The sequence below is a fragment of the Colius striatus genome, chromosome 1 (assembly GCF_028858725.1).
Source record: "Colius striatus isolate bColStr4 chromosome 1, bColStr4.1.hap1, whole genome shotgun sequence".
Taxonomy (NCBI): domain Eukaryota; kingdom Metazoa; phylum Chordata; class Aves; order Coliiformes; family Coliidae; genus Colius; species Colius striatus.
This window is the reverse complement of record NC_084759.1, coordinates 2,655,929-2,681,151: the sequence shown is the minus strand read 5'-3', so window position 1 is coordinate 2,681,151 and position 25,223 is coordinate 2,655,929. Positions and strand designations below refer to the sequence as shown.

The 25,223-nt window shown below is 50.3% G+C and overlaps 1 protein-coding gene across 1 annotated transcript in view; it reads right to left on the bottom strand.

Annotated features, from left to right (window-relative positions):
- The window catches only part of MYO7A (myosin VIIA), a 121,164-nt gene extending 96,229 nt beyond the window's left edge, over positions 1 to 24,935 (bottom strand). The window contains exons 1-2 of the mRNA XM_062020336.1: positions 24,863 to 24,935; positions 3,542 to 3,600 (exon numbers count right to left, since the gene is read on the bottom strand). Of these exons, the coding sequence (XP_061876320.1) occupies positions 3,542 to 3,559 (18 nt within the window). The 5' untranslated portion in view covers positions 3,560 to 3,600; positions 24,863 to 24,935. The remainder of the gene's footprint in view (positions 1 to 3,541; positions 3,601 to 24,862) is intronic.
- Between the last annotated feature and the right edge of the window lie 288 nt (positions 24,936 to 25,223).

Here is a 25,223-nt window from a genome sequence, read left to right as displayed (position 1 = left end):
TTAGCTTAGGTCTCTGCTGTTTCTTTTTGCTCCTGTATCTACTTCTCTCCCTGTAACCCCAGGATCAAGTTGGAGGGCCACTAAGACTGAGAGAAATCCACAACAGCAGCAACATTCCTCATGTGGTTTGGAAATGGTGGGGAGACCAGAACAGTGCAATCTTCTGCCAAGTCTAGTTTGGTGGATGAGTTTGGTGGGATGCTGAACTTGGTCCTACACGAAATACCTAACTTTTGCAAGCTTTATTCCCCATCAGGTAAGTGGATTTGTTTTCTGTCAGTCTGGCACAGCAGCAGGAAACCTGCAGCTCTGGGAAAGCCTGGATTTAAGATCAGGTTATATGAGAGCTGTCTATATGAGAGAGAAGACAGCTGGCAAAACCAGCCATGTGGCAAGCAGCAAACATTTGTGACTTGCCATCAAGACAGCAGTAGCCTTGGCAAAACCCTCTCCCCAGACCCCCTCACCAGGCTGTGTGGTCATCTTTGGCCAGGGCCAACACATCCTCCTGGGCTCCACTCTGGCTCCAAAAGCATCTCTGCTTTAAATAAAAGGCAGAACGTGTGGGAATGAGCTGATGCTGTGCTGTGGAGCCAAATGAACTTGTCAGGATGCCAAGGCAGGAATTTAGGGAGCCTTCTTTTTCCATCTTCCCTTTCTTTGTGCATGGAAATGGACTTGCCATGAGCAATTTGCTAGTGACTAAAGCTGATAAGTTTGGCTCCCTGCAGGCCTCTGCTAGGGAACAATATTGGCTTTTCTTCTGAATTAGTGGGTGGAAGGCACAGGGCAGGAGCTCTGTGGGTTTCTCCTTGCTCGTAGCCTTGCACTGCTCTCCGTGTTCAGCTGCCCAGAGCCAGCCTCAAAGGGAGATCCCAGGGTGAACTGTTTTGCTGGGAGAGCAGAAGGGGCTCATCTTCCAGATTCCTGGATTTATAGCTGGGTAAGGGTAGGTAAACCAAGCTGTAGAGGCCAGAAGCTCTGCACTGATCTACTGCTGCTGATGATGATTTGGTCTTAAAGTTTTCAGGGCAAAAGGGGTGGGAGGGGAGGACTGTGAGTATGTTGTGCACACTCAGGAATGAGGGAAAAACATGAAAAGGAACAGCACAGATGTATTGATAAAATCTTACAGCAATTGAGAATACATCTATGATGATTCTATGATGATATATTGCTGCCACTTGCAATGAAGCACCACCACAAACAGGTGAGAACTTCCAGGAGTCCATTTGTTTACTCTTCTGCACTTTTGACACCCAGCCCTTATGAAGTAAAAGATGTTTGTATGGAAAACAACTGAGTGTCTTCCCTAAAAAAGCCTATAGGAGACTGAACATGCACAGGGAATGCCAAGGGTTCTTGTAATACCTGCCTGGAGATGGCTTTGAGCACTCAGGCAATACAAACACATCAATCACAAATGGCTCCAGGTTTATTTTCCAGCCTACAGCTCTCAGATCAGAAATATCACTGTGTTATTCCTTTCATTGTAACATCCTAGCAGTCACCTCTCATCTGCTGACATCGGGGCAGCATCACTCCTGCTTTGTTCCAGCTTTGCTGCTGCAACACTATGGACACAAGATGTAAAAGCCCAAGAATTCAGCCCCATTTTCACACCAGACCAACCACATCCTGAGGTTTTAACAAGGAACCAAATCCCAGACTAGATCCTGGGACTGGCTAGTTAGCATCAAGGTAGATGCCAAAGTGCCTTGATGGTGTTATTGGAGGTATCTTCTTGTCCCCTTTGTTATAAGGCACTTCCATATGATAGCAGAGGTGACAGAAGAAAAGAATGATGTCCCTGCACCAGTCTCACCATTCTCAGTTGGCTTCACCCAAATGTTAAGTGCCTGAGGTAGTCTTGCTTAAGGCTTATGTAAAAAAGGGAGAGAGAAACCCACTGAGGAGATCCATCCTGCCCTAAGGCATGTGGGAAGAAAACTACTTCAGAAGTTCCCTGCCTAGAACAGGACACCTTGTTTTTAGATAACTAGGAAGATGGTCTATTTGATTAAAGCTCTGCAAAAGATGAATTCATACCAATACAGAGGACTGCAAACTAGTAGCTGAACCACAAAGGACAACTTCCAGTAGAGACATTACAATCAGCCTGGAGTGACACCATGCTAACACAGATTTGTTATAGGGTATTTCTTAGAGTCACAACTGCTACTCCAAGCTTTCAGACTAGTATATGAACTTGCTTTGTTTTAATTTCCACACTCATTTTCCTTGTCATCGTAAACTGCATCAAGTTTGTGACATGGAGCCAACACTTCTGAGCCTTTTGAAGGAGGACTAAGCTCCTAATCACAGAATCATAGAATCACAGAGTGGTGGGGGTTGGAAGGGAACTTTAGAGCTCATCCAGTCCAACCCCCTGCAGAAGCAGGTCCCACCTAGATCAGGTCACACAGGAACGTGTCCAGGTGGGTCTTGAAGAGCTCCAAGGAAGGAGCCTCCACACCCTCCCTGGGCAGCCTGTGCCAGGGCTCCCTCACCCTTAGAGTAGTTTTTCCTTATGTTTAAACGGAACTGTTTGTGTTCCAGCTTATGTCCCTTATCCCTTGTCCCATCACAGGAGACAACAGAAAAAAAGTGTTGCCCCATTCTCCTGACAAACCTTTCAAATACTTGTAAATGTTAATGAGATCCCCCCTCAGTCTTCTCCAGCTGAACAGCCCCAGGGCTGCAGCCTTTCCTCCTCACACACATGTTCCAGCCCCTCAGCATCTTGGTGGCCCTGCACTGGCCTCTCTGCAGCACTTCCCTGTCCCTCTTGAGCTGGGGAGCCCAGAACTGGACACAGGACTCCAGATGAGGCCTCACAGGGCAGAGTAGAGGGGGAGCAGAACCTCCCTCAACCTACTCTCCTCTCTGTTCTTGCTGCATCTCAGGATGCCATTGACTTCTTGCCCACGAGGGCACATTGCTGGCTCATGGTTAATACATGACACTCAGTACTATCAGTCCTCCCCACATAAGTCATGGCAATAGCTCAGAAGCTGAGAGTGAGGTATGTTATGCTTAAACAGAGGGAAAACACCTGAAGCCCTAAATTATTTCAGAATCTACACAAGAGCTGCCATGCAACATAATGATTCAATTCCATTTCTTTGTAAATGTGCTAAATGACTCTATTTTTACACAGCCACAGCAGCACTGTTCCTGGAAACTGACAATCAGTTCTTGACCAGACCATTCTTCAAGGCAGGCAGTAAATTGTTTCATTCTTATGCATATCCAGGACTCATGTGCAGCCTGTGGGCCATCCCAGATGAGAAAACAGAAGTGGAACATTGCACGAGGTTAATCTGGACTACACACACAAAGCAATGATTTCCTCTAAGCCAATCAAGGATTAAGGCTAATGAGCATCTCTCTGTCTTGTAACAGTCCTTTTAGGGATATAGAATAGGATAAAAATAGTCTGATGTGATCTTCCTCCCCTCTCCCCCAAAAAAGACCTTTGTTAGTCCTTGGGGTGATGGAGTAGAATTAGAACCACTGAGAAGAGGAATGCTTCACTTACCTGGCGAAGAATGACCATGGTTCCTGTATAAACACATCAGCAATCACCAAGGAATGGACCTAAAGCAAAAATCAGCAATTAATGAGGTGACACTCTGACTCACAGACCCCAGCCCTAAAGGGGCAGATGCAGCCTGGAGGTGTGAAGGAGAGATGGGAGCCCTTAAACTGGGGAGCACCCAATGCTTTCGTAATACTCATTCCAGACAGTGAGAGACAATCCTCTAATACCTCCAGATTACTGCCTGCACCATGGTGAATGAGACCAGGGGCTGGAGGTTGATTATGCAAGTAATATTTTGTAAACTGAGTCCTAGAAAGTTATCCAAGGATTAACCCAGCAAACAGACTGATGCTGATTTGTTGCATGTGTCATCAGGTCCCGTGCTACAGATCACATGGAGAAGGGGAGCCCTGTCCTCACAGCACACAAGATTATCTATCAAAACTGCTTTCAGGAGAGGAAGGGAAATACTGAGCCTCCCCATCACAGCCTGCAGTTGATACCTGGACTGGGTGTCTCCACTCCCAACTGCTGCCTGTTGTGGAAATTGTACCTTTGAGGGATTCACAGAGGAATATCCCACACTGCTCCTGGGTTTGGGCTTGCTGGTGTGTGGGGCCACTTCATGGTGCTCCCAGCACCATACATGGTGTACATGAGTGAAAAAATCCTTTCAAAGAGCCAAATGCCTGCAGCTTTTAATCTCCAAGTCATGCTTGCTATGTTGGTGATCAGTAATTGTTGTATTCATTATGTGGAACGCTTCCCAGTGTGGTAAAAATGTTCCTGCCTTAAAATGCAGGCAAAAAGGCATTTTATCTGAGACACAACTCCCACAGGGCACTGGGGAGGTGAAGGCTGATGAAGGATGATCTTGGAGGACACATTTCCCTTCACAGTGACAAAATGGACCAGACTTGTCATACAAACCTAAATGTTCTGTTCCCTGGTTTTAGCTATAATTTTACCTTTGTCCTTTCCTTACTAAAAGAAGAACATTGCTTGGGAGGATGGGATGGAAGAGTAAAGTCTTTTCACCCCTTCTCAACCATCTCCAGGTGAGATGACCCAAAAAGACACAATATGGGACAGACTCAATCTTGTAAAGAAACAAAAAGAGTGATAATATCCCATCCTAATGTCCCAGTACAGCTTCCCTGTGGCAAAAAGACCAATTTCTCTTCCCCAGCAGCAGCAACTGCACTCATCCTGGTCAGTAACACAAGAGTTTGTCTTTGGCACTGATCCTGCTGGCTGAACTTTCTGTAGTCTCTCAGCTGCAGTAGGAAACACAGATGTTTCCATCCTATCTAGGAAGGCAGGAATTACCTCTGTCAGCTCCTGCAGGGACTGTAAAGCCTCAACAGCATCTCCAGTGATTCTCCCTTTTCCTCACCAAGCTGCCTGTAGCAACTCTACACTTTTCCCAACCATATATTTGAAGGCAGACAACTACCCCACTGAAAGCTCCCTGAGTTTGCCATCTAAGTGCCTTCACCATCGTAAAGAAAACATCCAGTTGCTGGAACCATCTACATGATCCCTCTTCATTGCCCTCAAAAGGAACTGGTGTCCTCAGAGCAGCCAAGACATCATTGTTCACTAGGAAATACTCACCAGACAACTTCACCACATCTAATGAATTTGCTTTTTCTAGAAGATAGATGACTGGTGGAAAATCTTGTGCCCACTTTAGTATCTGAAAGGCTGTGAGGCAACTTGCCCAATTCTCAGTTTGAATCTTTCTCTATAGCACACTGAATTATTGTTCTTGTCTGTAATTTATATGGCTTGAAAATGACTTTCCAGCCCTGAGACAGACAGCCCAGGGATGCTGATGAGTCTGCTCCACTGGGAACAGTCTGAAAACCTGGATGAGGGGACAGAGTGACCCTCAGCAAGTTCACTGATGGCACCAAACTGGGAGCACTGGCTGATTCCCCAGAGCCTGAGCTGCCATTCAGCGGGATCTCGACCAGCTTGAGAGTTGGGCACAGAGGAACCTCCTGAGGTTCAACAAGGACAAGGGCAGAGTCCTGCAGCTGGAAGGAACAACCCCCTGCACCAGCACAGGCTGGGGGTTGAACTGCTGGAGAGCAGCTCTGCAGAGAGAGACCTGGGAGTCCTGACTGATAATAAACTAACCATGAGCCAGCAACGTGCCCTCGTGGGCAAGAAGCCAATGGCAGCCTGGGGTCAGCAAGAAGAGTGTGGGCAGCAGGTCAAGGGAGGTTCTGCTCCCCCTCTGCTCTGCCCTGGTGAGGCCTCATCTGGAGTCCTGTGTCCAGTTCTGAGCTTCTCAGCTCAAGAGGGACAGGGAAGTGCTGGAGAGAGGCCAGTGCAGGGCCACCAAGATGCTCAGGGGACTGGAACATCTTTCATAGGAGGAAAGGCTGCGGGACCTGGGGCTGTTTAGTCTGGAGAAGAGGAGACTGAGGGGGTTCTCATTAATAGTTACAAATATCTCAGTGGTGGGTGTCAGGAGGTTGGGGCAGCCCTTTTTTCTATGGTATCTAGTGACAGAACAAGGGGTAATGAGATGGAGCTGGAACACAAAAAGTTCCACTTAAATATAAGAAAAAACTGTTTCAGTGTTGGAGTGAGGGAGCCCTGGCCCAGGCTGCCCAGGGAGGGTGTGGAGGCTCCTTCCTTGGAGCTCTTCAAGACCTGCCTGGACACGTTCCTGTGTGACCAGATCTAGGTGACCCTGCTTCTGCAGGGGGATTGGAGTGGATGATCTCTAAAGGTCCCTTCCAACCCCCACCATTCTGTGATTCTATGAAATCTTGGCTTGACTCAGAGCAGACACTGGTTGAGGTTCTCCAGAGCTCCTTCCCAGGTCTGTAACGTGACCATGGTAAGGACAGTGCTGAACACTGGATGGGTTAGCAGCTTCCTAAGTTCTTGGTTGAAGGTCATCTGCCATGGTCAAGTCATTTTACAGTTCTTTGTCCAAGTTTCCCTCTCTGAAAAACAGAGATGTCACCCAACAGGGCAGCCCTAAGTATTCCAGTCATTACTTGCATGCTAATCAGACAAACAGCCCAGCTGAGTTTGTCCCATTGGGTATCCATGTTGCAAAAGCCATGGATGGGGGATCTCTTTGCACAGGCCAAATTAGAGCCACAGGTTCAAGTCTCAGAACTGCTCCTGCAGACATTCATCTCGTGGCTGTCCTGTCTCCCAGCATCAAAACTACCCTGTATGTGGGCATCCTGCTCAGCCCAGCCTGTGGTGATGCTGAAGAGCTGTTGGGCCAGGTTTGCAGGAGTGTTTATATATCCAGCTGCTTTAAATAACACTTTGGTGTTATTTTGGTCTTAATTTTCTGAAGGTCCAAGTCAGCAGGCTGGCTCTTGTTCAACTCTTTCTAAGTTCCTTCATGATGCTGTTGCAAGGGAGGTTGTACAGAATAAGCAGCCAGTTTTCCCCATGGCTTGCTCAGCAGAGAAAATCCCAAAGGGAAGGGCAGGGAGAACAGCAGACTGTTCTCCCTGTTCTTCCCAGTGGGGTCATTAAGAAGGATTGGGCTTTTGTGAGCACCAGGGAGATCAGCTGCTAATTCACAGGAGCCCCGTGGAACAAAGCAGCCATCTGGACCCTCTGACCCTGGCTGGCAGGTGAGCATAGGGGACTTCAATCCCACCTTCATCTCCTGTGTGAAGCTCTATAGCTGCTTCTGGTATGGAAAACGAGCTGGGCTAAACAAAATGTGCCCAGTGCCTCTCCCAGATCACTCACACATAACACAAGAGCACAGACACCCCTCTGGAAAAATGTGGTTTTGGTAAATGTGCTTCATTTTGCAGCTTTCTGGGCATCACCAGTTGAGCATCACCTGAAAGGAGTATCTGAGGGAGGCTGTGGGGTGAGGCTGAAGGGACTTTGCCTCTGGATGCAGAATGATGTAGGACATGGAACTACACATGCCACTTGCTTGCAAGCAGTGGTCAACAGAAGCTAAGGAGTGCTTCAGCACAAGGTCACCACCATGGAGACATCTGCCATGGCTTTCGTGCTTCTGAAGAGATCTCAGATGAAAAAGAACCTGAGAGAGTTCAGCTCTGTAGGGAGAAAGTCTGAGGAACCTGGACAAAGCCATTATCCTGCAATTACAAAGAAGAAGGTTGCTACTGTAATCTGTTTAATTGGCATTTCTGCACTCCTTGGCACTTCAGGAGCAGAGTCCAACCACATGACTGCCCATACTGCCTGGGGGATCACTCTGCAGTGCTAATCCTCCAGAGCACATGCTCATTAAGCAAGTGGTTAGGAGAAATTCAGGTATTTCACTCTAAATGTAAATGATTCTGTTCCTTTCTCCTGAAGTTGCACATCCCAGGTGATTTTCCTGCCTGCAAAGAAAATGAATAATGAGTTGATGGGGTGTGTACATGGAATGTTCACAGCCCGTTCCCCTCTGCACCCAGCTTGGTGCAGAGCCTGTCTTTTGGAGAACACCTTGGGCATTTAATAGCATGAAAAAACAACAACAAGAGAAGTTCATTCACCTTATATCTACTTCACCTGACTGGCAGAAATGTAATGTGTCACCTTAGCTGAGTAAGGAGGTTTAACACACTGATGCTCTCTGCACACACCTGCTTCGACCTCCTGCCCTCCAGCAACGGATCTGAGGAGGATTAAAGATTTTGCAATGTGTTTTACTGCTCATCTGAGGAATGGTGAATAGAAAGGTCAGACCTACACCCTTGGAGGCAAGTGCCTTTGTCCTTAGCAAAGGCAGGATCTGGATCAGGAAGGGAAAGCTATTTTTTCAGTGTTTGAGTGAGGGAGCCCTGGCCCAGGCTGCCCAGGGAGGGTGTGGAGGCTCCTTCCTTGGAGCTCTTCAAGACCCACCTGGACACGTTCCTGTGTGACCTGATCTAGGTGGGAGCTGCTTCTGCAGGGTGATTGGACTGGATGAGCTCTAAAGGTCCCTTTCAACCCCCACCATTCTGTGATTCTATGCCAATTGGTATCTTTGCATTCTTCCTAGAGCCCCAAATCAGGAGCAGGGCTTTGAGGTCAGAAGGTATTAGTCTGAATACAGCAGCCACTCATCTTCTTGTTGGCTAATGAGTATCTTCCCTGATCAAAAAGCAAGCTCTCAACAGAAACAATCTACTAGGTAAAGAGCTCCAAAGTTCAAATCACACAATCTCAAGGGCTGGAAGGGACCTGGAAAGCTCATCCAGTGCAACCCCCCTGCCAGAGCAGGATCACCTAGAGTAGGGCACATAGGAACTTGTCCTCTGGGTTTGGAATGTCCCCAGAGGAGACTCCACAGCCCATCTGGGCAGCCTGTTCCATCCTCAGTGTTTAAAATGAGGTATTTTCTCCTCATGTGTATTTGTCTTCAGCTTCCTAACTGAAGCCAGTCATATCTTACCAACCACAACAGACCCCACACAGGGGCCCACATGGCAGGGTTTTGCCCCACTGCTGCACCTCCACTTCCCTTGTGCCAGGGTCTCACACACCACTTGGCTTGGAGCAGTGACCAGGGCATGGAGCAGATTGAGATCAGGATGATACCCTGGGGAAACTCTTTACAAGAGACATGTGACCTTGCTTTGATATCAAGCTGGACCTTCTCCATGGTATGAGCTATGTCTAGTGGTACATCAGAGCTTCACCATCTGGTACCTTGTCCCTGGAAAGGCACTTACAGCCTACTCCCATCAATTCTCCATCAACCAAACACTTGGGTTCTCACAGTAACAATTTCAGACCACCTGCCACGGTTTCTGAGCCCATCTTGGATCAATCCTTGGTACATTTGATCTCCTCACACTCAGTGCTGCCTGGGACATCCCTGTCTCTAGGGGATGTAGCCTCTCAGTTTGCTTTCCTGCACACAGAAAGGTAAGTTCTTCCATCTACTTAGGTTTGCCCTCAAAGACTATGTAAAGGTTGGTTGTCCAGGACTTGCTGAGAGGTAACTCTAAGGAAACTCCCACCTTGGTGGAGGAAAAGCCAGACTTTGAGTCTCACAAATGCTGTTGTGGGTATTGCTTAAAACATTAGCATCTCCCCTGACTGAAACATTCATGGTAAGGCCTGCTCACTTACTCTCTTCCTGTGGCAAACAGATCATCATCCTCACAAGAAAAAGGCATTCTTTCTAACTCCCCCAGTGGGGAGAAAACTCCAGACTTCTGATTTTGTTACCTATCACCTCTTTTAATGTGGAGAAAAGATCACAGAATCACACAATGGTGGGGTTGGAAGAGACCTTTAGAGATCATCCAGTCCAACTCCATTGCAGAAGCAGCTCCCACCTAGATCAGGTCACACAGGAACGTGTCCAGGTGGGTCTTGAAGAGCTCCAAGGAAGGAGCCTCCACACCCTCCCTGGGCAGCCTGGGCCAGGGCTCCCTAAACCTCATGTTAAAAGCAACACTCTTGCCCTGCAGTGGCAGCTGGAATTCACCCAGAGTATTTGCTGGTGTTTGTAACAGATGGGATGGCACTCCTTGAGCTTTTACAAGTGAGGAAACAGTAGGAGCCTCTTGTGATGAAGACACAGGGACACAGTGAGCACCATTCGGCCTGTGCTCTGCTGGGAAAGTCTCCTTGTTTATGCCTTAGTTGCCGCCTCTGCACAGAAGGATCAGCCTGAGGTCATGCTGACAGGTGACGTGAGGAATGAGAGGATGCTGTCACCTCAGCAAGGCAGGTCACCACACCAATAAGCTGCAGAAAACATTGGAATTACCATTTCTCACGTGACCAGTGCATCCATGACACAGACTGCCTGCAGGCCCTGTGTGCCCTGGGACGTGATCAGCACACAGCAGGGTGCTGGAAAAAACAGTCAGTTCCAAACTGGGAGGACTGGCTGATTCACCAGAGACTGTGCTGCCATTCACTGAGAGGTGGGCAGGATGAGAGTTGGGATGAGAGGAACCTCATGAGGTTCAACAAGGGCAAGGGCAGAGTCCTGCAGCTGGGGAGGAACCAGCCCCTGCAGCAGCACAGGCTGGGGGTGAGCTGCTGGAGAGCAGCTCTGGGACAGGGACCTGGCACTGCTGGGGGGCAGCAACTGCCCATGAGCAGCAGCGTGGGCTGGTGGGCAAGAAGCCAATGGCAGCCTGGGGGCATGAAGAGAGTGTGGGCAGCAGGGCCAGGGAGGTTGTGCTCCCCATTTATTCTGCCCTGGTGAGGCCTCATCTGGGCTGCTGTGTCCAGTTCTGGGATCCCCAGCTCAAGAGGGACAGGGAACTGCTGCAGAGAGACCAGTGCAGGGCCACCAAGATGCTGAGGGGATGGAACATGTGTGTGAGGAGGAAAGGCTGCAGCCCTGGGGCTGTTCAGCCTGGAGAAGAGAAGCCTGAGCTCAGGGGCACCTCAGCAATGCTGAGAAATCCCTAAAGGGTGGATGTGGAGAGACTGTGGCCAGTGTTTGCTGTGTGGTGGCCAGTGGCAAGACAAGGGGTAAGGGGCAGAGGCTGGAACACAGCAAGTGCCCCTGGCCCAGGAGGAGCAAGTCCTTTGGTGCTGAGGGGAGGGAGCCCTGGCCCAGGCTGCCCAGGGAGGGTGTGGAGGCTCCTTCTCAGGAGGTTTCCAAGCCCAGCTGGACACGTTCCTGTGCCCCCTGAGCCAGGGGAACCTGCTTTAGCAGGGGTTTGGGCTGGAGCATCTCTGCAGGTCACTTCCAACCCCACCATTCTGTGTTTCTATGATTCTGTAAAAACCTCTCATCTAAGTTCACTGAAGGTTAAGAAAAGCCTTGCCTACAGCTTTTAGATCAGACCATGAGTGGCTACCAGATTTCCAGTGAATGTTACTGTCAGGAGACAAAGGAATATCTGCTTTGAAGGAGAGATGCATTTTAATGTAAAGAATTACCTCCCCATCAGCTGTGGGTCCAGCTGCCTGCACAACTGAGGGAAAAAAGAGAGATTCTAGCAGAGCTGCAAGCTGCCACGTGAAGGTATAGTGGGAGGCAAAGATCCCTTGTGAAGCCTGGATCCTCAGGAAGGCTCGTAAGTGTCTAGTCATGGATGCAACACCATGTAACTAAACACCAGCCTGCAAGGGCTGTTTGAGGGAACGTGCAGATTCCTGCAGTGTTCAGCCTTATGGTGATGAGAGCCACAGGATTAGGTACTAATTAGATTTGAGGGTACTCCTGTTGGGCTTCTCCTTCTGGTGGGTGGCTGCTGTTCCCAGGGCAGACTTGGTAGTTGTTGTGTTTTACAAAACAGGCTGTTCCAGTTAGCCTGCAGATCTGGGGTGTCCAGCCCCTGAAAATTCCAGCTACTCAAAGTAAATCCAAGCTTTTTCTAAACAGAAGAACACAGCCAACCTGCCAAGCAATTCACTCAGTAACTCAAAGGGGGAAAGACTACAAGTGCCAAAGTAAAGCAGCCAGGTTGGGAGTAGTCTCCATGCATTAGCTACACAGAGACTCTGCATCTCTGAACACTAGGCTTTGGGGTTTTTTTAGTAGCTCAAGGAAGAAAGGGCAGTGCTAATGAACACTGCAATCTGTCATTCTGCAAGTGCAACTGAAACCCAGGGAAGTGATGCTTGTAACTGAACCCACCCATAAATAGGATGTAATCTACACAGCATGAGTGACAGGGCTTGTGCAGTCGGCAGCTTCCAACCAAAGGCTTCACTATCCAAGAGCTGGGGCTGACTTTCAACAACTTTAAGTAGAACTGAAAGCTGGCTTCTGTGTGAATATTGAGCACTTCAACCACATCCTGAGCTCCCCTTGTTGTTAGGTTTACTATGGAGCAGCTAAAAATGTAAACACCATTAAAACACCAGCTCAAAACCTCACCCTCCAGACCTCCAGCAGCATGAAGTGTCTGAGACACAGCTGGCTTCAGTCCAACTATGCCGTTTCCATGAGCCTAGAATCAGGAGCACATGAAATGCAGAGCTGTTGATCTCTCTGAAGGCTGAGTGTGAAGGGTTTTGAAAGACAGGAATGTGATGCTCTGTGCCCTCTTCCACCAGGAGCTGCAGGCATTAATCACAGCCCATGATGACAGCTCTGAGCTGTACCGTCCTGTTTGCCCTTGCGTTGTACCGGTTGGTGAGAGGACCAAGATCTCAGAGCTTGTCCAGTCCTCTGCATGGCAGCACCAATCTCCTATGAGAGTTACCCAAGGTCTTTCATATTTTGGATTAGGACAAGATAGGCAGCTCCCCAGTGAGGCTGACACTGCCTGTGTTTAGCTAGAGTGAGGGTGCAACTCCTTGAGCTGACATCATGTCCTAATGAGAAATGTCTCAAAGTATTAAAAGAAAGAAAACTAACCTAAAAGCCTTGTAGGCCTTAGAATATAAATTTTAAACAGAGCTCAAGACAAACACCAAAGCTTCCACAAAGCCAAGAGCCCACCCTGTGTTGCACTTGCTATCTAGGAATGCTGTAAAGCAATGCCTGAGCATTTTCTTGCCTCCTCCTGGCCACGTGCACAAGTCACAGGAGAGCTGGGAGCTAATATCAGTGTCACCTGTGTTTACACACATGAGCTTTGGGACTAAGACAGAAGCATGCAAATCCTAGAAAGAGAGTTCATTATTGCACATCTCTGTTGTGGCCCTTCTGCATCAAACCAGCCCACATTGTCCTCTCACCTGTGACAGCATCATTTAGATCACTTTGTGGTTCTCAGTCCTTTGGGGACTTTTGTGCTCCAGATCCCATCTGACACCCAAAGTGGAACTGAGCTGTTCAGATACAGACACGGCATTTGATCAACCCAGATCCCTGTGGGGACAAACACTTGCTTCTGAGAGGGATTCACTCCATCCATTGGAGAAGTCAATGTTATTTCTCCCCACTGACTAACGAGGAAGCTTGAGCTGACTGGTTTCTTGTGGATGTCCCCTCCTCTCTCCCATGCTTGTGCTGGGAATACATCAAAAGACCATTTAACTGACTCTACAGGACAGGTTTGGCTCTCAACCAACCATTGGAAGGCTTTTGGTAGCAATATCACTGAGAAAAACACCTCATCTGAATGAGTCCCAAACAAAAGGGCTACATTAGAGCTAAAAACCCACAGAAAACTCTCTCCTCTGGAATCAATCTGTAGCCTCTGCTCATCTGAGAGCAGTCAGGAAAGGGGCATCAATTTTTCAAGCCTTCAGCAGGACTTTCAATAGATTTGCCCTGCATTCAATCCCCCCAAAAAGCCTGGCAGGTAGAGGAGCTGAACAAAAGGCCTGACCTTTTCTCCCTCCCTGTGCTTTCACGTAGCAAGAGCAGAACAATGGGCCAGGATGGCATCTGATCCCAGCAGAGCGCCCAGCGCAGCCTCCCCAGGATGGCAATTTCCTCTTGTGCATCAGCCTCTACCACTGACAGAGGATTTGTCAACAGCCACCACAATTAATCAAATAAAGTATCCCTTTTTGGCTGAGCAGTCAGGTGTAATTTCAGCATAATTCAGATTGAGCAGGCTTGAGCTGATCTGGGCAAAATGCTGCACTTGCAGGCTGGCTAAATGGTGTTTGCAGTTTGTTTTCAGCTCTTCTTTAGAGTCAAAGAACAGTTTTGGTTGGAAAAGACCTTCAAGATCATCAATTCCACCCCCTCACCTCACCCTGCCAAGCCCATCACCACCCCATGGCCCTCAGCACCTCACCTCCATGGCTTTGGGATCCCTCCAGGGCTGGGCACTCCCCCAGCTCCCTGGGCAGCCTGGCACAGGGGCTGACACCCCTCTCAGGGAAACAGTTCTGCCTCAGCTCCAATCTCAACCTCCTCTGGGGCAACTTGAGCCCATTTCCTCTTTTCCTATCGTTTGTTACTTGGGAGAAGAGATCAACCTCCACCTCCTCGCCCACACTCCTGTTATCTCCAGGTTATACCTGGCCAGGGGCAAAGGGCTCCTTGCCTGTTGATCTTACAGTTGTCTGCCTCCAGCTCAGACAAAACACTTTGTCCTCAGAGGACAGCATCTGCTGGCCCGTGTTGTCAAGCTCTGTTCTCACTAAACAGGGGATGTCTTGGCTATCACATTGCAAAGGCAAGGGATTAGCCAAGGAGACAATGAAGTGAGGACCAGGAATGAGGCTTCCCAGTTCCCAACCCCGTGCAATCACATAATCCTACAATCATGCCAAGCCCATCACTACCCCATGTCCCTCAGCATCTCAGCTCCATGGCTTTGCAATATCTCCAGGGCTGGGGACTCCCCCATCTCCCTGGGCAGCCTGGCACAGGGGCTGACACCCCTCTCAGGGAAACAGTTCTGCCTCAGCTCCAGCCTCAACCTCCCCTGGGGCAACCTGAGCCCCTTTCCTCTTGTTACTTGGGAGCAGAGACCTTGACCCCAGCTCCCTGCAGGCTCCTGTGAGGGAGTGTCAGAGAGTGCTTCTGTGTCCCCTCAGGCTCCTCTTCTCCAGGCTCAACACCCCCATTCCCTCAGCCCCTTCCCCAGCTCTGTGCCCACCTATACTCAGGGAGCTCCAAGTAGCCTGGGCTGAACAGACCAAGGGTTAGTGAGGTCACCATGGACCTGCTCCTTCATGGGCTGCTCACCTCCTGCCATTGACAGAGCAAGGCAGGCACACAGATGTGGTGGTTGACTCCAGGCTGATGTGTTTGACAACAAATGCATGAATCTGGGAGGAGATTCATGTGTGGCATGAACAGGCCAGGTTCAGGAGGCAGTAACCTTCTCAGCCATCCAGTCCCTCCTATCCCTGAACCACAGCCCACATCTCAGATGCAAGTGTAATCCTCTGGTTGTATTGCTCAGGCAGCTACAAAGACTGAATCTATAATCTGAGAACTCCATGAAGGTCCAAGGGAAGGTTTGCACATGTGTATTTCTACTCTATATAGAGTGAGACATATATCCCCTAGATATATTCACTGCCCAATTCTATATTACTGGCTCCAGTTAGGAATAACTGGGCTGTGCTATGAAGGAAATTGGATCATCTCCTTGGCCCTTCAAGCTCTCTGTCCCATGAATCTACAAGACCACAGGTCTTGCCCCAAGATAGAGGGCAGACAGAGCACTGCACCCATTGCAGGCTGGCACCAGGGCCCCAGGATGGAGTGTATGGGGTGTCAGGTGATTTGTCTCGTGGCACACTGGAGCTTGGTCCTGAAGTGGTTTCAGAGGGGTTTAGGTACTTAGGCTCTAAGTCCCATGAAGTGCTTCCTTTTAAAATAGTCTCTAGATGACCTGCCAGCACCCAGACAACGTGTGGCAGAGGTAAGATCTGAACACCAGACTAATCTCAGTCCAGTAACTTAATTACTAACCCGCTGCTGCTCTGCTTTTTGACATGGAAAGGTTTGTTAGAGAGAGTCTGTACAGCAGTCACTGTTTTGGTATTCACTCTGGTCAGCTCTTACACTGTGTTACTCCCTCATGAATCCCAGCTTACTTATGGAGGGAGGGATGGTGCCATCCTCCTTTCACACAGAGGGAAACTGAGACACAGAGGGAGGACGTGGCTTTGCCCAAGGAGAACCAGGAAGGTGCAATGTGCATCTTGCAGGCACTCAGGTCTATGCCTATGGCTCCAGAGCAAAATGCCTTTAATAAAGGCAGCTCCCCTGCTCTTCTCTGTCCTTAAATTGTCCTAATGAGAGGCTGTCTCACCCTCTATTCTTGCTGGTCCTTAAAGGTCCAGCCTTGGCTGTGCATTCTCTCTCCTTAGTGCTGGCTGGAGCAGGGCTTCTGCAAGCTGTTATAATCCTGTGAGGGGTTTTTTTTCCAGCAGGAACTCCTTTGCTGGGATTTCCAGTGAAATCCTCCCTCTGCCTGCCCCAACACTATCCTTTTATCTCTCATGGTCCTAGAGAAATTCAGGATGGCCTCCCAGAGAGGCTGGGGTCAGCCTCCAAATGCAGGGACTAGAGGGATTAAGTGGGTTCAAATCAGCAGATACCAGCCCTGTTTCATCCTGATGAAACTCCTGAGGATTACAGAGGGTGTTTTGCTTGAAGAGAGACTGTTCAAACTATATAGAGACTCTGCTCTGCCCTTCCAGAGTGCCTTTGGTGCAATCACCACCACATCCCTCAGGGCAGCATGAGGCAGTGCTGGGAGACATTGGCTCTGTCATAGCTCAGATGAAAAGAGGACAGAAGCTCCCTGACTCATTGGCTGCACATGTAAAATGTTACACTGACTTTGCAGCTGGGGAAACTGAGTCATGGGGGACTCTGTCCTGCTCCATCTACAGCTCCTCACCTTTTGGTGGCATATTGAGTCCCACAGTGTGCTTCAGCACATGGGAGGCTCTGTCTTCTCAAAGGCATCAGCTGGCTGAGCTGAAGTCATGCTTATAGGTCTTTGCCACAGAGTCAGACTAAAGGGCATATGAGAAGGTAGATTTAGATTAGGTATTAGGGTGAAATTCTTTACAGTGAGGGTGCTGAGGCCCTGGCACAGGCTGCCCAGAGAGGCTGTGGCTGCCTCATCCCTAGCAGTGCCCAAGGGCAGGTTGGATGGGGCTGGGAGAACCCTGGGCTGCTGGAAGGGCTTGCAATAAGATGATCATTAAGGTTCCCTCCAACCCAAACCAGTATATGATTCTGTAATGTGTCAGGTATTGCACAGGCATAAACTAACAATTGGTGCATCCCCCATCCCCAGGCATCCTGGCTGGCCAAAAAGCTCTAGATGAAGAGACTTTGTTCCATGCCAGGCTCCCACTTGGTGAATAGCAGAGCCAGAAATAATGACAGAAGTGTCTCTGCAAGCAGCAGAGCTAACAAAAGCCTCTTTTACAACCATGAAATTCCAACCAATAAGATTTCTTGACAGATAATAGGGCACAGTCCCTCCAAGAAACCTTTCCTGCAGGTAGGTCATCCAGGACAGCATTCTCACCCACCCTACCTGGGCTCTCTGGTGCCTAACCAGCCCCAGCATCATGCAGCAGAGTTAGCAAGTATGTAGGAACTTCCTTGCCTTGCTACAGCTCTGCCAAACCTGGAGTGAACTTGGTCAGCAAACTGTTGTGATGAGGTGACACATCTAAAGAGACAGGCAGATGATCACACAAGCCTTGTTTCCTATGGCAATCAGACTGGATGAGCAAGTCAGCTCTGATCAGGTGCTTAATGTATTCCAGCTTTAACAATCTCCTCCCTTCCCACCCTTGTGTGCAGTATCTGGAGATACTCCTCTGAGGAAAGGGGTGGCTGGAGCCAAGTGTCACTCCCTGGGCTGAGCTCAGCATCACCTGAAAAGGGGGACTTTTGTTTCAGCCCTTTTTATTTACTGTGCTCTCCAAGTGCTGAGCTCAGTGCTGGGAGGACAGGACCTGGTTTGCTACTCCAAACAGTGCTCAAAGAGCAGATGTGACAAAGCACTGGGAGAGAGCCAGAGAGTTGTTTCTAAGAGCACTAAGCTTGCCTAAACAGCTTTCACTCCCTGTTACCCACCACCCTGATTTGCACTGGTATAACTGGGCTGAGTGAACAGCAATCCTGATTTGCCTCATCATGATATCCCAAAGCTGCCATGGCTCTCACAGTGATTTGGCCAAGGTCAGTATGTGCTCTCTTGCCTCCCCTCTCTGATGCTTTTGGGTGCAGGCACGAGAAAGCAGTGGAGAAAGCAGCATCTCAGTGCCTTGCTGGGAGCAGAACAGCTGCAGTCTCAGAAACTCTCCTCCCCTTGGGACAAGGACCTGGTCCATCACCCACCAGCACTGCTGGCATCACCAGGCAGAGCTTCTCCCTGGGTTGTGATGGAAAGGAGCAATCTCTTGCTGGGGAGGGATGGTGTGCTTGCAGTGTACCTGCTCTGAGACACCTTCCCCACGTGACAGCAGATTGGGCTGAGCTGCTCATTAATTGTTCATAAGTCTCCATGTCCTGCTTTACTGAATTACACAAAAGGTCTAATAGCTCCTGCTGTGGATCCTTGGGCTGTGTCTCAGCACCCCAAGTGCTCTGAGGCAGTTGGGAGCTCTGAAAGCCTGCAGAAATGAAAGGAAATCCTCAAGGACTAGTTAGTTTTGCCCATCCTTCTGGTTTTGGATCAGGGTGGGTGCTGTAGCAGCACCAGCCCAGCATGGGGATATGTTTGGGAGAGGGATCACTAACACTGTTGATACAGCTCATGCAGGCTTCCAGTAAATCCAGCAACAGGATGTTTTCTCCTTTCTGTGCCAAAGACTGCTCTGGGCCCTTGCAGCTCTCCAGCACATCAAACAAAAGCCACCCCACATCAAGCCAGCTATGCCTGACCTTTCCCTGGGCTTTGCTTCCAAAGGCTGACCACAGAAGTCTGGCTTCTCCTGGCTCTGGGGTTCCACTGGGATTAAGGGCAGCCAAGAAGCTGAGCAGAGGAGCAAACAGGGACAATCTTGCTCAGCCTGACAGCCCTCTGTGTGCAGCTTCTCAGTGGGTTTGAGGAAAGCTCTTTGCTTGGAGGTTACAGATGAAATAACCACCCTCTTGGTTTCTCCAGACTGAATCCTTCTGCAGGCTGCAAGAGACAAACCCAGTGTGTGTGTGTGTGTGTGTGTGTGTGGTTTCTGGAGCTTGTCTCGGCCCAGGGTAAATCTACTGGCCTTGATGGCACTGATCCAGCCAAGCTGAGGGATGAGAGGAAGCAGGACAGAAATAGCTGGGGCAGCACAACATAATGGCAACCACCACTGCAGCTGCAAAACATCCAAGGGCTCTGATGTAGGAGGCAGAAGTTTGATGCACTCTTGCAGGGCTCGTTTGATGCACTCTTGCAGGGCTCTTTCCAACTCACCACAGCACACACTTGCTGTACTCTGTCCTCAGGAGGAGGTTTGCATGTCCTCCTGGCAGCCCTGTCTGTGATGCTGGGAGCTGTCATGGTTTGTAGGTGCCTCTCTCCTTTCCTTCCAGCTCTTTGGTCCCACAAGACTCGGGGACTTTTGCCCAAACTGGGAACTCTGTGACACCACGAGATGAAGCATTTTCTTCTCCCAGCCTCTCCCATCAGCACAAATTCAAACTCCCCCACACCAACACACTCTGAGCACATGGAAAACCATCCAGCTGCCTTGCAAAGCAAAGCTCAGCCTAACAACAGCATGGGCCAGCTCCAGGGCTCACAGGAGACTGCCCACAAACCCCTGTCTGTCTGGCAGTGATCTCCCTGATCACCACCTTTGTGCCACTTCCCTAATGGCCAGCAAGAGACCTGATACAGAACCTGCAAGAAATCCCATCCATCCCCTCTCTGTGTTTGCTGTGTTTTCAATGAAAAAGGAAGAGAAGGGGGTTTATTTTCCTTGATACATGGCACTGCTACTAAAGCAATGAGACTGACACCTTATCTCCTCCAAGACAGAGACCCAAGTGCAGAGAGGCAAATATCTCACAACTGTTCCAAGAAGCATCTCTGAGCATGAACAAGTCTTGGTGAGGGGAAGCACAAGCTCTTGAGCTCCACATTAAAAAAGCCCAGCTTGTCAGCTCCCCATCTATTGGTGGTTGTTTTCCCTGGCACTGGACAACAGAGGATGGCTGGGGAGGAGTAGAAAAGCAAAGTGAAGATTTGGTGACACTACTCCCTAATAGTCCCCCAGGCACTGATAATTTGCAGCTCAAGAACTTCTAGAGCCAAAGAATGGCAGCTTGGGGTCTTTTCTGTGTGTACAATTTATAGCCTTTGTGAGGCTTTTCACCAAGCCTGGGTGCTTTATTAACCCATCCATACTTTCAGGATCCTGAGGAGTACCACAGATGCCAGGTTGTGTCAACTCTGCTTTGAGTCTCTATGAGCTTTATCTGATGAGCCTTAGTTTTCATACTGCAAAGGAAAATGAAGGCAAATCCTTCTTTTGCCTTCACCACAGGACCATGACCTTCCAGGATCTATAACATATCTTTCTCTCATGTCTTTCCCACACTGAAGTCTCTGCCTAAACAATCCTTACTCATGTTCCAGACCTCCTTCCTTTCTCTGAATCCTCTCCAGCTGACCTACATTGATTTTAGGATGGATGGACCAGAACAGCACACAGTATTCCTGGTGCAGGCATGCCAGGGACTCACAGAGGTGCAAAGCTGATTTGGATTTCTCCCCTGACATCTCTTTTGCCTTTTTTGTTGTTTTGCATTTCTTGAAGTCAACAGAGTAGTGAAATGTGCTCTCTGAGCAATGACTGATACCCTGGGGAGCACACAAGGGTTTGGCCCCAAGAGATGAGCCCTGGTCCCAAGCCCAGCACAGCCCAGGTGGGGCTCACAGCACCTTTTACTTGTGCCTCAACGTGTTGGGCAGGTGAGTCCTCTCAGCATTTGCAAAGCCCTCTTCAGGTAGAAGGTATTTCAGAGCTGCAAGCACTATGAGACTAAACAGAATCACAGAATCTCAGGGGCTGGAAGGGACCTCCAAAGCTCATCCAGTGCAACCCCCCTGGCAGAGCAGCACCACCTAGAGCAGGGCACACAGGGACTCATCCAGCTGGGGTTGGGATGGCTCCAGAGAAGGAGACTCCACAGCCCATCTGGGCAGCCCCTGCCAGTGCTCCCTCACCTCAACAGGGAACAAATTCTTCCTTGTGTTTCTTTGGAACCTCTTAAGTTCCAGGAACTGCTGCAGTGAGTTGCTTTGTCTCCTGGGGTGAAGCCCTCTCCCAGCACAGCTCCCACCCAGTGTCAGATGGCAAGAGAGGACAAGACCAGGAGAATTCAGAGTGTCTCAGTTCTCCCAGCACTCAGCATAAACCTCATGCACACCCTCTTTCCTCCACACATCTTAAAGTTGGAAGCCAAGCTGCTTGTGCAGCAACAACAGCAGTGAGAACCTCCACCCAAGACAGCCTGTAAGTCTATAATCAACCTAACACATGAGTTTTAACTGCTTCCATACATGGGGGAAGCGTCTACAGGTCATCTGCATCCCAGGCAAACACTGGCTTATTACACCAGGTTAAATGAGGAAAGGGGTTGTCAGCAGCTGAATCAACATACTGCAAAAGGAACTTGGTAGACCTGAGGTCCAAGAGCAGCTCAAGGCTTTTGTGCAATTGCTCTGAGGCTGCCAATGGGATCAAGGGCTCAGTTTTTGGATCCCAGCTGGGCTGAGGTGGGAGTTGGTACCTCACTCAGCTCAGGCTGGGTGGGTCTGGGGGGGCCTCAGACAACAGTGCCAAGAAATGAAGGGGTCCCTAGAGATTTTTGGCTTTGGATTTTGAACTTTTGTGTATTTATTTGGCACTCAACGTGCTTCAAATACCTGTTCTTCATTGGACTTCCACACATTGTCCTCCCCGTGAGAGATGGCAACAACTGTACCCTGCTCTCTCCCAGTATAGAATCATAGAACTGGTTGGAAAAGACCTTTAAGACCATGGAGTCCAACCCCTCACCTCACACTGCCCAGCCCATCACTGACCCCTGGCCCTCAGCATCTCAGCCCCATGGCTTTGGGATCCCTCCAGGGCTGGGGACTCCCCCAGCTCCCTGGGCAGCCTGGCACAGGGGCTGACACCCCTCTCAGGGAAAAAGTCTTTCCTCAGCTCCAATCTCAACCTGCCCTGGGGCATCTTGAGCCCATTTCCTCTTGTCCAATCACTTGTTACTGACTCGTGACTGACTCCCCCCTGATTACAGCCTCCTGTCAGGGAGTGTCAGAGTGCTGCTGTCTCCCCTCAAGCTCCTCTTCTCCAGGCTCAACACCCCTAGTTTCCTCAGCTGCTCCCCACAAAATGTGTTCTCCAGACCCTTCCCCACCTTCATTGCCCATCTCTGGACATGCTCCAGCATCTGACTGCAAAAGCTTGTCAGAGCAGGGGCTTTTGCACAGCTCAGAGGTTTGGGGAATCTGCCTGGGGATGGATGGACAACTTAAGCACAGACACTGCTGGGCAGTCCTGCCCTGAGAAGGTTTTTAGCTCTACCTAGCAGCATGGCTGGGGGACCACACAGTGACAAACACACTGGCTCATCCCATATCAGGTTCTCCTTGCAGGTTGCCTAGCAGAGAGGAGTGTTTCACAGTGCAAAGCTCCCTCACAGGCTGCCTCCACATCCTGCCAGCCCCTTGGTACAGTGACACTCGTCCCACTCTGCTTCAGGAGCAAGAAAACTCTGGCTCTGCCCCAAGAGAACAATAAAAGTCCCTGTTTCTCCTCTCACCTTCAGCAAATGACTGTCAGAGCTGACCTGGCAGTGAGTGGAGGCAGCAACAGCATGGTCAGTGCAGACAAGCAAAACCCTGGCTGGGACTGAGTGAGAGTGCCTGAAACCTCCTCTCCCAGCAACCCTTTTCTGCCAGGCTTGGAAGCTGTTCTGTGTGGCTCTAGGAAAGGCTTTGAAAAGAAAAAACAAACCCCAACCTAGGAGCTGACAATGCCTTCATTAATCAGAGCATAATCCTTTCCATGGCAACCCAAGGATTGTGAAGTCACAAGTTAGCGAGTGTAAGACAGAAACACTGCACAGCAGCCCCTGGAAACTTCATAGTGTGTGAGATGAATTGCCTGCACTGAAGAGGGGAAATGAGTTAGAAACAATACTGCCTTGGAAGAATGGGTTCATCCCTAGGCTGGATTCAGCCCTCATAAATGTTGGTGTCAGTGGGCAGGTGCTGTAAGTTCATGAAGTTACTCCAGTCTCACCCGACAGAGACCGAGAAGAGAATCTGGCCCCACGTGTTTCAGCTTGCAAAGAGGTCAGGCAGAAAGGACAGACAGTTTGTCACTTAAAGCTTGAGCATGATTTAGACAAACATGCCTGGAAATCAGCAGAGCTCAGAGGTTGCAAAGCCATAGGTGAAAACAGTCTGAGGGGCAAACAACAGCAGAGAAGCGCTGCCCTGGTTTTGCTCTTGTTTGTCTCTCTCCTGCTGTCCCTGGAGGAGTTTAGACACAGGGCAGAGGGGATGCTTGCACAGGGTCTCACAAGGATGCAGAGCTTTGTCAAAGCTCAGTCTAAAGCTACAAAACAATTCCCTCCCTTTACACCATCACTGTTGGGACCCAAGACCCACAGCATCATACAGTGGAGAAGGAAGGGAGAGGAGCCCTGGTCTAGGTGACCCTGCTTCTGCAGGGGGGCTGGGCTGGATGATCTCTAAAGGTCCCTTCCAGCCCCCACCATTCTATGAAAGCATTCTATGAAAGCCAGCTTGCAACACATCCTCGACATCTTGGCACAAAGCACAGGTTAACCAAATGGGGTTGGTTCTTGGACATCCTTTTGGCCAGAGAATTGAGAGAAGCCCTCTCACACCAACACAACAGCCTGGGGCTGTGAGAAGACCACCTTGCAGTTCCTGCCAGCTCCATCTGCAGGGGGATTTAGCAGCCAGGGCCAACCAGGTGATCTTAGACCCACTGGTTTGTAGCCTTTTAAACTCTCCCTCTATGTTGCCTACATGACAGGTCCTCTGCTGTACACCCTGATCTTCCCAGAGATGCCAAGAGATGCTGGTTCGACCTTCATTAGGATATCATGACTGTAACTATGCCAGGAAAGCCTGAGCCTGTTCTTTGGTACGGTGCTCAGCTGGCCCAGCACAGCCCATGCACATTGTCCTCCCAAAGCAGGCAGCAGAATGCTTTGTGAGCACTGCCTGGCTCTCAGACCCTGCCCAGGGATGGTCCCTAAGAATTTAAACGACCCAGGAAGGTCCTGGGCACTGCTTCTCAACAGCAGTGTGACCCTAGGGACGTGTCACCAAGCACAGCCTGGGCACAAGCTGTGTATTCTGCAAGCAGGGCACAAGCTGTGTATTCTGCAAGCAGGGCACAAGCTGTGTATTCTGCAAGCAGGGGAAGCTCCTGCAGCTCTCTGAAGAGCAGAACCAGCTGCCTGAGGGCAGGTTGTGCTGGAGCTGCCTGGGTGGTGCTTTTGGAGCTGGCTCGGAGCAGGTGGATGCTGAAAGTGGTCCCACAACCGATGGGATTGGGGGGCAAAGCTGGGGTCTGCTGCCATTGCCAGTGGGTCTGTGCAGCAGGAACAGCCCCAACAGCCTCTCCCCACATACAGCCCACAATATGGAAGGGCTGTGGTGGAAAGGGGGGGGTTGAGGGGTGTGGGGCTGCAGAGCACAGCCCGGGAGGGAAATGACCCCCACTCCACAGCCCGGCTCCCTGCGAGGTGACCCAAGCTAAATCAAGCAGCGGCTAGAAATTCCCGAGGCACTAATCCCTGCGCAGGAGCGGAGCTGCCTCGGGGCTGCTGCGCGTTTGTGGCAGCTCCGCCGTCTCTCCCCACTCCAACGGAGCTCGGCCCCTTCCCCAGGCTCCACCCGGGCTCCGGCTCCATCGCACCTCAGCCGCTCCCTCACTGCACCCCTCCGTACCCCCATCGCACCCCCCAGCCCTCGCTCCCTCCTGCCTACACCCTGCCAGCCTCCCTCCTTCCCCGCGCCTTACCTCAGCGGGGCATGGCCGGGGCTGGGGCAGGCTGCGGGCACCCGGCGCTGAGCCGCGCTGCCTCCTTGCCCTGCCCGCTGCTGAGCCTCTTAGCGGGGGAGGAGCCGGGCTACAGCCAGCCCCCGGTGTGGAGGGGGTGTGTATGTGCGTGTGTGTGTGCGATACCTCCAGCCTGGGGCATCGCCAGCGCCGCGCTCCCGGAGCATCCCATCCCCACAGCCCAAAGATGCTCCCTCCGGCATCCCTGGGCTCTGCCACAGACCACGGCAGCCACCCTCACATCAGTGAAGCTGCGTTATCAACCCCCTTGTTGTGCCGAGTCCTGATGGCTTCTTGGGCAAAGGGATGGTTGGGAGGGTCC